At 37.3% G+C, this 17,208-nt stretch overlaps 1 protein-coding gene and 2 non-coding genes across 3 annotated transcripts; 1 reads left to right on the forward strand and 2 right to left on the reverse strand.

Annotated features, from left to right (window-relative positions):
- Positions 1 to 220: 220 nt before the first annotated feature.
- On the reverse strand, positions 221 to 3,239 carry LOC132562578 (G-protein coupled receptor GRL101-like; the record flags this gene model as incomplete). Its single annotated transcript, XM_060227328.1, has 3 exons — positions 2,508 to 3,239; positions 962 to 2,372; positions 221 to 354 (listed from the first exon to the last, which is right to left on the reverse strand). Coding segments are annotated over exons 1-3 (2,277 nt in total), but the record flags the coding sequence as incomplete, so codon positions are not given.
- A 7,568-nt stretch (positions 3,240 to 10,807) lies between these two features.
- Positions 10,808 to 10,879, forward strand: Trnap-ugg (transfer RNA proline (anticodon UGG)). Its single transcript has one exon. It is a non-coding gene; the product is annotated as a tRNA-Pro (tRNA).
- A 744-nt stretch (positions 10,880 to 11,623) lies between these two features.
- Trnah-gug (transfer RNA histidin (anticodon GUG)) lies at positions 11,624 to 11,695 on the reverse strand. Its single transcript has one exon. It is a non-coding gene; the product is annotated as a tRNA-His (tRNA).
- Positions 11,696 to 17,208: the final 5,513 nt, after the last annotated feature.

A 17,208-nucleotide genomic window follows, 5' to 3' on the forward strand; every position in this document is an offset into this window, starting at 1 on the left:
GGAACGCCAAAAAACGAGCATATACCGAAAAAATCTCGAACGAATGCAAATTGGTTAAAACAAGGGCAAGCTTCACAAAGTCTTTATATTGGCACGGAGGTCCTTGTTAAAAACATAAGACCTAGTGCTCCGTTGTAGCTAGCGCCCGCCGTCAAAATTAGTATAATAAAAAAGGACATATATTCTAATGTATGCTGTTGTGATATCAATATCAGCTTACCCTTTGTCGTTTCCTCCACACAGCTGTGGCAGTGTACAGAAACGGATTGATGGCGGCATTGATAGGCAACACGAACACCATCACCCAGGCATACACTCCATTCGGGATTTCTACCCCACACATTGATGCAACTCCTGAAATAAATCCATTGTATTTGCTTGTATTACTATATCACAACTTTGTCAGGGACAACAAACGATATATCTTTCAGGACATTTACAACATGCTTTGTCTGTAGAAGAATCCTGGATATCATCTATGTCAAAATCATCGCATCATATTTATTAAAAACATATGTATGACCATGTTTTATTTGATGCGATATAGAAATAAAACAAAGTTTGAGTTTCGATATAGCTGAATAGTGCAGAGTCTATAAGTTATCTTTTACAAAAGCCCGAAACTTTGTTTTTAAAAAGTTGCCAATTGTGGACATTTGACTCAAAAAGTGACATAACATGCTGAATATGATATAAATAGTTCCAAAGATCATGCAATACCTTGTACACATGGATTATATTTCAAAACGTGTCAGGTGTCTTTTCACCTTTAAGTTTGACCGATGACCTATAACATTATAAACCTTTTAAATCGGAATGTACGGCTATGCTGTAACTATAAACTAAATATGTTAGGGGTTTGTGATATATCTTGTGCACAAACATTTACACGACTAAAGTATTATCATAAACCCCTTTTTAAGTATAGTGTAACTATATAATGAAACGCTCACAAACGTACCCATGACACCAATGGGAAACCAACAACAAAAGTCTGTCGCTACTACGAAGAAAAGAGTCCTTGCAACAGCCGTCTCTCGTTCTCGATTCTGTGATGATGAAATGCGTCGTCGACTCTCCCTCATGCCTTTCCAGATACAAATTTGACCTACGACTATTACGGTAAAAACGGCGCTGTTGAGGCATACAAATACAGCGAATGAATACTCAGTGCCTGGTCGCTGCTCTGCTGTGAGAGGAAGGCCAAGACAAACACTCGACTGAGAGTAGAATTCCCCTTTGAAGTAAGACTGACTAGCTACAATAGGGATGGTTGCAAGAATGATTGAAACTATCCATAAGGAAACTAACACAAGAAATGACAGTTTCTGGGAATTTCTCCACCGAGAGAGACGGGACAGAGGGAACATGATGGCAATTAATCTGTCAATGGTAACCATTAATATCAGGAATGTCGACATCTCACTTGACACACTCGACAAGATACCTGCTGTTGTACACAAAACGCTGTTCCTCCATCTATTGTTGTTCCAGGCGTATACACCATCGTAATAAACATCAATAACTCCTATTATGAATAGATAAACACCCATAAGTAAATCAGACATGGCTAAATTCACAGTGAAGAGCGAATAGTTCTTTGTTATATTATCTTTGTCGATGTGAAGTCTATACACTATTACGGCTAAGTTTCCAATTAAAGAACACATTCCTATTATCCAGAGACAAACTCTAAGTAAAGTCGAACCTATCAGGGCAAAACAAGATGATATCGCATCATTTTCTGGTTTACAACGATCAGGAAATATCCTGCATTGCCATAATGGATACTTTGTTTTAAAGCAGTTATTGTCATCAACTGAAGGTGGCTTAACACAACACATAAAGGGGATATCAGTGAACAACATCTTCAGATTATCCAAATCCTCAAACATACGTTCTGTCACATCTATATTGTTACCGATGATGTTTAGATGTGAAAGGTTATCCGGTAAACGTGGTAAATGTGTCAATCTATTGTAGGAGATGTCCAGATTTTGAATGTTGTTAGGCGGAGCAGATTCAACTGTGGACTTATTGTCCCAGTTATATCGTTTGCCATCTACACCCATTCTAGAAAATACACCGTAGGAGAGGTTATCGATTTTGTTATGGTGCATGTATAGGAAAATAAGCTTAGACAGTCCCATAAATAGATTAATTGGTATTATCACTATCTTATTATCGGACAAGTCGAGATATGTAAGATTAGGTAGTTCTCCGAAGACATTGTGTGGCAGAACCGTGATATCATTGTTGTTAAGATAAAGATATCTTAGTTCAGACAAACCATTGAACACATCAGATGGGAAAGTTACTAAGTTATTATAAGCAAGATGAAGGAGAGTAAGTTTAGAAACTTCACGAAATATGTTAAAAGGAAGAATATGTATATAATTTAATGAAATATACATTTCTGTGAGTTTTGGCAATGCAATATAAGGGATATTGGCTATTTCATTTCTGCTCAAACTCAAAACTTTGAGATTCGTCAGCTTGCTAAGTATATTATCCGGGAGACTTGCTAACTTATTTCTGTCCAAGGTGAGAGTATCTAGAGAGGAAAGCTCATCAAACACGTTGTTTTGAAGATTCGTTACTTCGTTGCCATCCAGGTAGAGAGTAGAAAGATTCGACAGTCCTCTGAACGCATTTTGATTCAGAATTGTTATCTTATTTTCGGACAAGTCGAGATAAGTCAGTTCAGATAGTTCCTTGAACACCATGGATCGAATGGTTGGTATGTTGTTCAAATCGAGGTAGAGATAAGTTAGTGAGGAAACATCATCAAACACTTTATATGGAAGATCAGCTATCTTATTATCATGCAAGTCGAGAGCAACAAGATTCAACAGTCCTTTGAACACATTTTGAGGAAGAAAGCCGATATTATTTCTGTACAGGTTAAGATGAGTAAGGTTCGTCAATCCCCTGAACGCCTTATAGGAGAGAGAGCTAATGTTATTATAGGACAGATTTATATGAGTAAGACTTAATAGTCCATTGAAAACATCTGGACGTAAAATTGAAATGTTATTGTAGGAAAGGTCGAGAAAAACAAGATCAACAAGTCCATCGAAAACATTAGAAGGAAGGGCGGAAATATGACTGTTATGGAGATCAAGACGTCGAGATGGTTCCTGTAGGGACGAGCATGCACGGATTCCATTACAGCTGTATGGTTCTGCAACAAACAAATAGTATCCTGCTACAACGCTATACATGAACAATACTTTCATTATTATCTACTTCTATAGTTCCAACAATTGTGGACACATAAAGTACAGAACGTGTTCAAATATCTTTTTTGTTTTCAATTTTCAGGTACACCAATTTTGTTGTCAATGAGAAATCGTTCACATCATATTTTTTATTTTTTGTTTGTTGTTAAAAAGTAGGAAGAATGCCATGTTTTTGCGCATGAAATCGTGCTTGTTTTTCATTTTGATTAAAATTTCACATGATAGGATATTTCTATCCTGTATGAATTACATATGTAATTGTTGGTATAATGCTAGCCTTTATAAAAAACCATTCGATATTCTGAAATAAAAATTCTGAGAAATATTGAAGCTTTATTAAATAACATTATTATGATATTTAGTTTTGAAAATATTTTCAAGTTTGGAATTCATCAAAAAAAGGATATTTGTCTATATTTTCTTTAAATTCAAAAATATTACGGACGTGTTAACGGAATCATAAATCAAATTCGAAGTGAATGAACAAGGAAAAGGATTGCGAAAGAAGAACAGGTATAATACAGAGATTCGTAAATTACAAAAATGACCAGGTGTTCCGGAAGAGTAAGTGTCTTAATAGATAACGCCCACCATGTAAGCTATTTCATGTACCTCAATTAACTTTTTCATTCTAGTGACTCAGTTTTGAATATATAAAAATGTATATTTCAAAACTATCAGATATATAAATGTTACAAGATTGGATTTTGGAGGCTAGTTCTCTTTTCCATTTAAATTCTGACATTTAGTTTGATCAGTTTTGGTTTTTCATAGTCACATTCTAGATTTTAAAGCTTAAGCCCTTTGTTTCACCGACGGGGCATGGAGAAACAGCGCAGCTGTTTGTGTTATTTAATTGGATTGTAAATTTGTAGGTTCTTATTTTTTGTTTGATATGACTATCTCGAAATGATATTCTATGTTACTATGTAACAGTAAAACTTACCACAGTCGACTTCTGCATTTCTCTCTTGACATTTTATACAACAGCTATATTCCACAAGTTGATAGGATGTGTTCTGCGGACATATTTTCCTTTCTGTACTTAGATGATTTTCTAAAATCGAATCAAGAGTTCCGTTTAGTACATTATTTCACAGAAATATCAACAAAAATCACTTTTGGTAAGAAAAGCAATAAGTAACAATAAACCGAAATGAGATATAAAATACTACACATAACTTGGTAGCCCTGTGTTAAAATGCTTGGTCAACCTTACTTTCTGAAATTATAAATGCTACATCAAACTTAATCTAAGCGTTATACATGTAAGCCTTCCCGCGTCAAATTTTTCATTTAATCACATTTCACATAAGTCAATTTTCACACCTTCAGCCAATGAAAACGCATTTAGAGTTAACTCCAAGCGATGCTTACTAGTTTTGTTGCAAAAATTCGAAACATTTTTTTTTTCATTGAAAATAGAAGAAAAAGTATACTGTTGTAAAGGGATATATATATATCTCTAAAATTATTCCTTTTGTTTCAATTATCAATCGATTCCAGAAAAGAATTTAACGAAAGAAGAAGAAGAAAAAAAAAGATAAACAAATATGATGCAGACACATTTAGTGATGTTGAGAGTCGGTAAAAGTGAGGAAAGCATTAATTCCGTCCACAAGTCAAAACATACAATACATATTATTCAAATACACCTGCCTGTCGCACATCACAACAACTGATTATCCGGTTATCAGTACAATTACAGTTGGATATGTATCGTAGTACATTTTCTAGGTGTGTCATTGCAGTATGATACCACTATAAAAGTGTCTGGTAGTTATTCCAAATCATCAAAAAATTAAGGTCGTATAATACTAAATGTTGCGCGCAAACAAATGGTGAAACGTTTGATATTTATAAGCGGAAAAAAGAAACTATGCATGCGTTAAAATGTTTATGTATTGCTCAATTCTATTAATTAAATCTTGAAACTCTACATGGGTAAGTTATGTATGCCTTTATACGTCATGTACAATGGTCTGTGTATGTGTTAAATAGGTTATTGTCTGTCTGGCCCACGTCTTCGTGTTCACGTTCTTTTTCGGTCACCTGTCAATCGCAAACACGTTTGCCGCACAAACTTATGTATAAGCATTGTGTAATAACGTCTATAATACGCCTTGCAAAGGTTGAATAAAACTGTAAGATACTGCGCTGAAATACTGTAGACGCCTTGTATTGGCGGTAACAACAGTTTGGGACCACTACATATACGTATCACATGAAGATTTAGTCCACGAACGGTACGTAATCGATTGCTCGAACGAGGCATACGTTAACGACGTCCAGCCATACGTTCGATTCTCCAGCAACGTCATCATGTAACACGTTTAGCCTGGTGTAGACGACAAACACACTTCATCGTCGTGTTGGTGAATGTTTCCATGACAGTTATATGACTCAACGACATCCTTTCGGCGGAGGTAGTATCGTGGTGTGGGTTGGCATCTCATTCCGTGGCAGAACAGTTCTTGTGGTTGTGGACGGCACACTTACAGGCATTAGATATTGTGAGGAAACCATCCGGCCTTCCATTTGTACAGCAACGAAACGCCATGCTGCAAAATTCTAACGCTCGCTAGCACGTCGCGCAGGCCGTCACCGACTTCTTGATCCAGAACAATGTTAATGTGCTGCCCTGTTCTTCAAAGTCACCAGATGTGTCGCCTATACATCACTTGTAAGATGATATACAGCGTTACTTGCGTCGCCTTCAAAATCAGCCGTTGACGTTATCTGACCTGTCAGTGCGCTTGTGAGAATATGGAATGGCATTCCACAGGCAATTTTTAGCACTCTTGTCGCATCAATGAGACATAGTTGTCAAGCATGCATCGACTTCAATGGTGGACATACACGGTGTTGATGATCTGAACTTTATTTAGAGAAAGTCTGTGAAAACTGATCTCCATCCAGGACGCTGCTGATGAAATAACTGTATCAATTGAGCTGGTGTTAAATCAAGGTAGGATAAGACCGCGATTTCTGATACACCTCCTTAGTTATAGCGTACTATACCAATGTACAGTGTCTTTTTCCGTTAGTATATTTTCTATGCATAGGGGATAATGTGGAACACATTAAAACGTTATCACACGGAAAGTCAAATTTAAAGGAGAAGAAAAGTATATAATGTATTGTTACATTATGATCTTGTCTGAAAAACTATGTCTTCTACTAAATGTGATGTTTATATATTTAAATTCGCTACGCACGTTTATTGTTCTAAATGATAATCAATGATTTATTCTTAATTGACAATGTATATTATTTATTTGAGCAGCATTTTATCAATCAGTCGCTACCATTACTATGTTTACAACAATTACGTAATGGTCACTCGCTATGTGTCATTTATCGTACGTTGAATCACGGTTTTAATTTTCAATTTTTAACGTTGTCATGTAAATGTTTAAAAAATGTACGACTTTTTTCTCTTGAGCTATGTTCAAAGAGAAAACATAAAAATGAAAAATAGTCAATAGAATTTCAAATGACAAACTATACTTTGCATCCTCAAAACAGCTCGGGTAATTTGAGGACAGGTTAAAAGATGATTAAGCAATATGCTGTGTCATATGCAGAAATCGTATATGAAGATAAGTTTTTAGAAGAAATCAGGGTCATATAAAGACAATATTTTTTATAATGACAACACCAGCACAAATCCTCTGAGAAAGATGTCTTTGGTGATTTGAGGACGGATGTTTACAGGAATAACATCAGTCAGGAACATACACGGACGGATGTCTATGAGGAGAAAGTCAGCTAGAGTCATATGAGGACGAGAGTCTAGGGAGGCATAGATTGAGTAAACCTAGAAGAATAGAGAATAAAGGAAATATAAGAAAAGACAAGATCAATTCCCAAACGTTCCTATGAGAAGCAGATGTATTTTCAATGGTATAGTTTCTCCTTAGCCATGCGCAGTCGTAACCGAATATAGGATAATTTAAATGTTGTTTAGGGATATTCAATCCTGTGAAAATGACTGTGGACTTTTTGTTGTAGTAGAAAATCTTACCTTGGAGACATCCTTCTGATTCCTGTCTCTTCAAACGTTGACCTCTTCTTTGAATTGTCTTTGCGGAACTTTCAAAATGGATCGTCTCTGTATTAGAACCATTCTGAACTTTTCCAGTTTCTTCTTGGAAAACAATATCTGCATTGTCCCCAGTTATCCTTAAGCTCACATTAAATGTATAAATTATGATTAAGATAACACACCGTGATAATGTATTAAACATGTTTGTGGTAATAGGTTTTGAGAATTTATAGCATCATTAAATTAAGCTGATTTGTTTGTTTCTTTTTTTTTTTAAATCTTCAAGTGGGACGGGATACCATTGAAGTGACCAGCGCTTGTCAAAACAACTTTCTTCAATCAGTGAATACTGCACGTCTTAAACATATCGGAAATCAGCTGCTTTTCTAAATATTGGAAGGAGCATTAATCCTTGAGATTGGACTGTACTGGTCAGATTGTCATGGAGACTGGAGCAATGCTTCAGTACAACTGCCGTGGAGACTATAAGAATGTCAAAGAACAACTTCCCTGAAGACTGGAACAATGTCACAGAACAACTTCCCTAAAGACCATAACAATGTCACAGAACATCCATCCTGGATACAGGAGTAATGTCACAGAAAAACTGACATGCAGACTTGAGCGGTGTCACAGAGCAACTGTCCTGACGGCAGCCTGCTCTGTCTCTTTTACATGTAAATATGACACCAATACATCGCTGCCACGTAGCATTGTTTTTCTAAAATGACGAGTGAACAAGCTTCGTTACAAAACTATAACATCTCATTATATGGTTCGATAGTATGGACAATAGATTACATATATGCGTTGTTGGTGTTCAAAATGCCCGATGGTCTTGTGTTGGTAACTTATAACATGACTTTCAAAATAGAAGGCGATAATTTTGAAAAAAAGTAATTTGATTGTAACGTCATCAAGAAAAAATCGTTTCAACAGGAACCATAATCTCGAAATTAAATTTGATTGAAATATGAATAGTTATTTATTACATTAACATTAACTCGATAGCATGTTGATGTTGGTCGATATTTCTTGAGTTCCAGCCCATAGTACTATATCACAGCATACAACTTTGACACCCGCATACATGTAATTACAATATATTATTCCTAACCTTCACAAGAATCGATTAAAACAGCCTTTCGCAATTTATTCGACTTCAAGTGCCTGTTTCCATTTTTGTGTGCAAGATGGACAAATGGACTGATGGACAAAATCGTAACACAGGGTTTCAAAATATGCAGGTTGATTAAAGCCATAGGGTTGTCATATCTATCTCATAGATGAATACTGTTTTGTTCGATATGAAGATTGATGTTTTTGATGTTCGTTAATTTGCCTATTGGCTCCATTGTTGTATACCTTCCTCTCATTTTATCTAGAACTTGAAATTGGATTGACCAAGATTTACATGGCGTGTGTCGTCGATGAGGTAGAAGACGCCTCTCTTCCGGAACACCTGATATCACTCACTTGTACGTGTTTTCAGAAGTATTTTGTAAATCATTCTTTTGTTTATATTTTGCCCAAGTTTATATCAAATTTGAATTTTGATTATAATTGTGTTAACATGTTGGCATTTTTCTTATCTTTTTCTTTCAACAAATAAAAGTAAAAAAAATCAAATTAATCAGATTTGTTGATGAGAAGATGAATTGCTACTGCCAGCTTATTTTTGTGTTATCTCTCTGAATATAGTCCAAAGCATTTCATTTAGGCTTGATATGACGGACGCTGTAGCATTTAAATTTGACCGCAGAAATATACCACGTCATCTGATTGTAATGACAAACATATCTAGTATCTAAAATGGAAGAAAACATTAAGCTGATCATATAATTCAAAACCAGGATAATGACGTTATCTAGCATGGTGTTATTTCAATGTTGGAAGGATAAATGGAGCTGTGATGATAATCTTAACACAAAATAAAATATGTATGAACCTTCTCCTGGATTGGTAATGTAACAGGAACTCCATATACGGAGTTCATAGTTGTGAATTATGATAGCAAAACGTTTTCTATGCTAATTTAAACGTGCAGTTTAGAGTAGTACAAGATAAAAGGTATTTCCTGATGAAATCCTATGATGTACTCTTTCTTTAGATGTTTAGTGTTTTCGCCGTGTATTAATCATGTCGCCAAATAGATACAGATAGGTAGTGTTCGTCAAGGCTTTAATATTACAGGGAAACACACTGTAATTGATATGGTTTAGACACCCGAATACTTATAAACACCAGACACATTGTTACTTATATAACATATACATGTGTCACTTTGTAATTTATATACCATGTACTTTAGACACCTTGCTGACATGTTGGCATTTTCTAATCTTTTTCTTTCAACAAACAAAAGTTAATAAATTAAGTCAAGTAATCAGATTTATTGATAAGAAGAGGAATTGCTACTGCCAGGAGAGATCGATATCGCATTCATTTTTTTTGTATTATCTCAATGAATGTAGTCCAAATGATTTCAATCTAGCTTGATTCTGACAGATGCTGTAACATTTAAATTTGACCACATGAATGTATCACGTGACCTGATAGTAAAGCCGAATATATCGAGTAGCTGAAATGGACAGAAAACATTTAGTTGATAATGTAACACAAAGCCACACGACCCAGACAACCTATACAGTTACATCAGAAGAGTCCGACGCCCTGTTAGCAATATAACATATTCGATTCAGGTTCCCTAAACCTTTACAACACGCAAGTCCGGTGCCCATGATCACGATTCAGGCACTATTCAAGGCTATAAAAATAAAGAATTTTTGGTAGCCCGGACTATAGGGAACAAGGCTACAAAAATTAGTGATGTGTGGAAGCCTGTTTTATAGGGATCATTAAAAGTTTGCCTTGAACGATAACTGAAGTGTACTTCCAACCAACTTAAGTTCAGATAGCCTTTATGACTTCTAAATTAATCCAGTTTCCAAATCCAAGGCATCCAGAGTATTGGCACTCTGAAATATGATATTTCCCAACAGAAAAGCCTTGACAATAGAATGACGATCATATTATGTTCGGCTGTTTACTGGATGCTTGATAGTTATTATTTGTGAAAATAAAGAGGATGTAATAGCATGTCAAAAAAAATCATTATTGATTTTCTCAATGTCACGTTAAAAGGCGATTTTTTTCAATAAAAATGTTGAATTTAGATAAATCTTGAGTCACCGAATTTCTGAAATAAAACTTGTGTTTGAACGGTATGACTATACAAATACGATATATTTTTATCACGATAAAAATCTTAATCAGGTTAGACTCGTTCTTCTCTGTACAATGGTCATAATGTGATAAGATAATAGTACAAAACTTTTATGTTGTACGTCTTCTCATCTTGCCAAGCTCCTAAAATCTTGAACATCCATTTCGACGACAAATGACGTTAGATTGAAAGAGTTGCTTCCCTTCGAATTAACTGGTCATTGCATACGTGGCACTACGAACATTGAAACTGTCTGGTTAAGAGTTTTTATTTGAAACACATTTCTCAAGTGGCTTGTTGGTCTAGGGGTATGATTCTCGCTTTGGGTGCGAGAGGTCCCGGGTTCGAATCCCGGACAAGCCCGTGATATTTTATTTTAATTAATTATTATACATTACTGCTAAAAATCAAATAAATTGAGCAAAGCCAGATTTCTGACCTAAAATGCAAAAAAGAAAAAAATATGTGTAAAAATTGTGTGTAGAAATATTCGTACTGTACCAGTGTCTGTAACATTATGGAAAATGTAATCTTGTCCACATAGTATTCATTTCATTGAACGAAGACGGGTTCAAAATTAAATTCATATTAAATCAAATGTAACACTGACAATATCCTGCTGAAGCTGTATATGCCTTTTCATTAGGCACTGGACGGAGGCATTAATAATAAAATGTATCACCATGTTCCCAATGAATTTTTAAAGGCCCCAAAGGTCCCGTCCATTACCTAAATCTCTATATCTATGAACTTGAACTGTAATATGTTTGTACATCATGAACACTATACACAGAACGACCATATTTCGATAAATAATGGCGATCGATAAAGTAAACAGACCAACAATCACAATGTTTTCCCTATTTATTCCAATTTAAACAGGAAGTTGATAAGTTCATGGACAACAATTACATGTACATAAATATCATATTGATAAGAAATAAGGTATTCTGGGTAATGGAGTATTAGAAACTGAATGTCCCTGACTGATAATATCGATACAACTGATTCATTAAAGTAGCACGTTGCCACGGGATACATCTCAAGTCATGAAAAGTAATAATAAAATTAATCCGCCGTGCCGTAACAGCGACTGACACAGCTCGCTGCCGTGACCAGGATTCGAACCTGGGTTGTCGCGGCCACAACGCGAAGTACTAACCACTATACGATCACGGCTGTATTGGCGGATATTGTTTTGGTGCCGTTTCTATTCGAAAGTCGATAATGACGGGACACGATAGAGGAATTATACGTTACTTAACATATTGTTAATTCTTCTTCGACTTAACTAACGTTTTGTGTGTCTGAACACTTTTCTGTCATTATGTCGTTCATTGTAACTTAAAGAAAAAGTTTAAAGAAAGAAAATCGCGAAAAGATATGAAAGAAAAAAATAACGTAATTTTTCCCGGGTATTACTTTGATATTGAAGTATTCAAAACTAATAAAATAGAGAATTAGCACATATGATTGTTGTAATATACAAAATATACACTTCTGTCATCGGGTGTTATCTGTATGCTTGTAAAACGTACGACGATATTACATGTTCACCTGTACATGTTGTAATCAGACAGCAGCGGTATATCGACTTGTCGTTTTGTAATGGAATGGTTCAGAATCTTACAAAGAATTCCGATGAAAAGATTATCAATCTTAAAAAGAAATAGTCATACAATCCTTTCACAGCGTGGTACAATTAATAATTAGACTGTTTGAGTTACCTCCCTTACGTCTGCGAAAAAATGATGGAAATCAATACGCAAACAAATCATGATGTATTGTCATGTATGAAGTGTTCAATTAAATTGATTTTTTAACATGACCATTCACTTTGTTAGATATTAAGAGAAGGAATAACCAGCAGATCACTGTTACATGTATGTGACGTAGTATGTACATAAAACATTGATAATATAACACATAAACATTAATTATATAGACCAGATTTTTCTTTGCTGTTGATAGTTTTTCACATGATTTAAAAATCAAAATATCATTTTATATATAAAAATGACAGTGTATACAGCTCAATATAGCAGCCACGTCGAGAGAAAATGTTGAAACTTCCACACAGACAGGTTGAGGCAATGTGGACACTACCACACAGACATGTTGAGAAAATGTGGACACTACCACACAGACATGTTGAGACAATGTGGTTCACTTTCTGAGACAATGTGGACATAACCACACAGACATGTTGAGACAATGTGGACACTACCACACAGACATGTTGAGACAATGTGGACATAACCACACAGACATGTTGAGACAATGTGGACACTTTCTGAGACAATGTGGACACTTCCTGAGACAATGTGGACACTACCACACAGACATGTTGAGACAATGTGGACACTACCACACAGACATGTTGAGACAATGTGGACACTTTCTGAGACAATGTGGACACTACCACACAGACATGTTGAGACAATGTGGACACTACCACACAGACATGTTGAGACAATGTGGACACTACCACACAGACACAATGTGGACACTTCTGAGACAATGTGGACACTGAGACAATGTGGACACTACCACACAGACATGTTGAGACAATGTGGACACTACCACACAGACATGTTGAGACAATGTGGACATACCACCACACAGACATGTGTGGACAGACAATGTGGACACTTTCTGACACTACCACACAATGTGGACACACTTCCTGAGACAATGTGGACACTACACAGACATGTTGAGACACATGTGGACATGTTGAGACCACACAGACATGTTGAGACAATGTGGACACTACCACACAGACATGTTGAGACAATGTGGACACTACCACACAGACATGTTGAGACAATGTGGACACTACCACACAGACATGTTGAGACAATGTGGACACTTCCTGAGACAATGTGGACACTACCACACAGACATGTTGAGACAATGTGGACACTTCCTGAGACAATGTGGACACTACCACACAGACATGTTGAGACAATGTGGACACAACCACACAGTCATGTTGAGAAAATGTAGACACTACCACACAGACATGTTGAGACAATGTGGACACTACCACACAGACATGTTGAGACAATGTGGACACTTTCTGAGACAATGTGGACATAACCACACAGACATGTTGAGACATTGTGGACACTACTACAAAGACATGTTGAGACAATGTGGACACTACCACACAGACATGTTGAGACAATGTGGACACTACCACACAGACACTACCACACAGACATGTTGAGACAATGTGGACACTACCACACAGACATGTTGAGACAATGTGGACTACCACACACTACCACACAGACATGTTGAGACAATGTGGACACTACCACACAGACAATGTGGACACTACCACACCTGAGACAATGTGGACACTACCACACATGTGGACACTACCACACAGACATGTTGAGACAATGTGGACACTACCACACAGACATGTTGAGACAATGTGGACACTACCACACAGACATGTTGAGACAATGTGGACAATGTGGACACTAACCACACAGACATGTTGAGACAATGTGGACACTACCACACACACAGACATGTTGAGACAATGTGGACACTACCACACAGACATGTTGAGACAATGGTGGACAATGTGGACTACCACACAGACATGTTGAGACAATGTGGACACTACCACACAGACTGAGACAATGTGGACACTACCACACAGACATGTTGAGACAATGTGGACAGAACCACACAGACATGTTGAGACAATGTGGACACTACCACACAGACATGTTGAGACAATGTGGACACTACAATGTGGACCACACAGACAATGTGGACACTACCACACAGACATGTTGAGACAATGTGGACACTACCACACAGACATGTTGAGACAATGTGGACACTACCACACAGACATGTTGAGACAATGTGGACACTACCACACAGACATGTTGAGACAATGTGGACACTACCACACAGACATGATGAGACAATTTGGACACTTCCTGAGACAATGTGGACACTACCACACACAGACATGTGTTGAGACAATGTGGACACTACCACACAGACATGTTGAGACAATGTGGACACGAACACACAGACATGTTGAGACAATGTGGACAATGTGGACACTACACACACAGACATGTTGAGACAATGTGGACACTACCACACACACAGACATGTTGAGACAATGTGGACACTACCACACAGACATGTTGAGACAATGTGGACACTACCACACAGACATGTTGAGACAATGTGGACACTAATGTGGACACACAGACATGTTGAGACAATGTGGACATTACCACACAGACATGTTGAGACAATGTGGACACTACCACACAGACATGTTGAGACAATGTGGACACTACCACACAGACATGTTGAGACAATGTGGACAATGTGGACACTACCACACAGACATGTTGAGACAATGTGGACACTACCACACCACACAGACATGTTGAGACAATGTGGACACTACCACACAGACATGTTGAGACAATGTGTTGAGACAATGTGGACACTACCACACAGACATGTTGAGACAATGTGGACACTACCACACAGACATGTTGAGACAATGTGGACACTTCCTGAGACAATGTGGACACTACCACACAGACATGTTGAGACAATGTGGACACTTCCACACAGACATGTTGAGACAATGTGGACACTACCACACAGACATGTTGAGACAATGTGGACACTTTCTGAGACAATGTGGACATAACCACACAGACATGTTGAGACAATGTGGACACTACCACACAGACATGTTGAGACAATGTGGACACTACCACACAGACATGTTGAGACAATGTGGACATAACCACACAGACATGTTGAGACAATGTGGACACTACCACACAGACATGTTGAGACAATGTGGACACTACCACACAGACATGTTGAGACAATGTGGACAGAACCACACAGACATGTTGAGACAATGTGGACACTACCACACAGACATGTTGAGACAATGTGGACACTACCACACACACAGACATGTGGTTGAGACAATGTGGACACAATGTGGACACTACACACACAGACATGTCCTGAGACAATGTGGACACTACCACACAGACATGTTGAGACAATGTGGACACTTCCTGAGACAATGTGGACACTACCACACAGACATGTTGAGACAATGTGGACACTACCACACAGACATGTTGAGACAATGTGGACACTACCACACAGACATGTTGAGACAATGTGGACACTACCACACAGACATGTTGAGACACTACCACACAGACATGTTGAGACAATGTGGACACTACCACACAGACAGGTTGAGACATTGTGGACACTACTACAAAGACATGTTGAGACAATGTGGACACTACCACAAAGACATGTTGAGACAATGTGGACACTTCCTGAGACAATGTGGACATAACCACACAGACATGTTGAGACAATGTGGACACTACCACACAGACATGTTGAGACAATGTGGACACTACCACACAGACATGTTGAGACAATGTGGACACTACCACACAGACATGTTGAGACAATGTGGACACTACCACACAGACATGTTGAGACAATGTGGACACTACCACACAGACATGTTGAGACAATGTGGACACTACCACACAGACATGTTGAGACAATGTGGACACTACCACACAGACATGTTGAGACAATGTGGACACTACCACACAGACATGTTGAGACAATGTAGACAATACCACACAGACATGTTGAGACAATGTGGACACTACCACACAGACATGTTGAGACAATGTGGACACTACCACACAGACATGTTGAGACAATGTGGTTCACTTTCTGAGACAATGTGGACACTACCACACAGACAGGTTGAGACAATGTGGACACTACTACAAAGACATGTTGAGACAATGTGGACACTTCCTGAGACAATGTGGACACTACCACACAGACAGGTTGAGACATTGTGGACACTACTACAAAGACATGTTGAGACAATGTGGACACTACCACAAAGACATGTTGAGACAATGTGGACATAACCACACAGACATGTTGAGACAATGTGGACATTACCACACAGACATGTTGAGACAATGTGGACACTTCCTGAGACAATGTGGACACTACCACACAGACAGGTTGAGACATTGTGGACACTACCACACAGACATGTTGAGACAATGTGGACACTTCCACGCATACATGTCCACATTGTTTATATCCACATACAAATAAATATGTTATCCACACAACTTATATACCACTAAGTATTTATAGGTACATACAATATCAGCCTAGATAGATCAGTGTAAAACTGAATATATCTGCACCCTTCTCCAGAAGTATACAGGATATTTGTTTAAGTTACATGTGGTTAAATATGACGCAACGACAAATGGTCATATTTACACGTTTTACTTAAAATAAACTTTGAGCAGATATTTATATATAAATATTTGGTATAAATTTAGAACAAAATAAAGATTACTGAGCACGTGATTAAATCACATAAACTCACTCATATATATGTTCTTCAATAAATAAAAAGACAGAAAATGACTTGGGTATTTTTTTTTTCGCCTATTGTTCCAAGCGAGACGATGAAGAAGAGAAAATAGAAAAAACAATAGGATAAATATACACGATCAATGTAGACTCCTTGGTCCACGTGACTAAAAGTTTGGTTAGAAAAAAAATTGTTTTGAGATCGGAAGATAAAATAGGAAAAAAATGGTATG

Source organism: Ylistrum balloti, unplaced genomic scaffold (assembly GCF_031769215.1).
Source record: "Ylistrum balloti isolate Yb309-2 unplaced genomic scaffold, AGI_CSIRO_Ybal_v1 Utg371448, whole genome shotgun sequence".
NCBI lineage: Eukaryota > Metazoa > Mollusca > Bivalvia > Pectinida > Pectinidae > Ylistrum > Ylistrum balloti.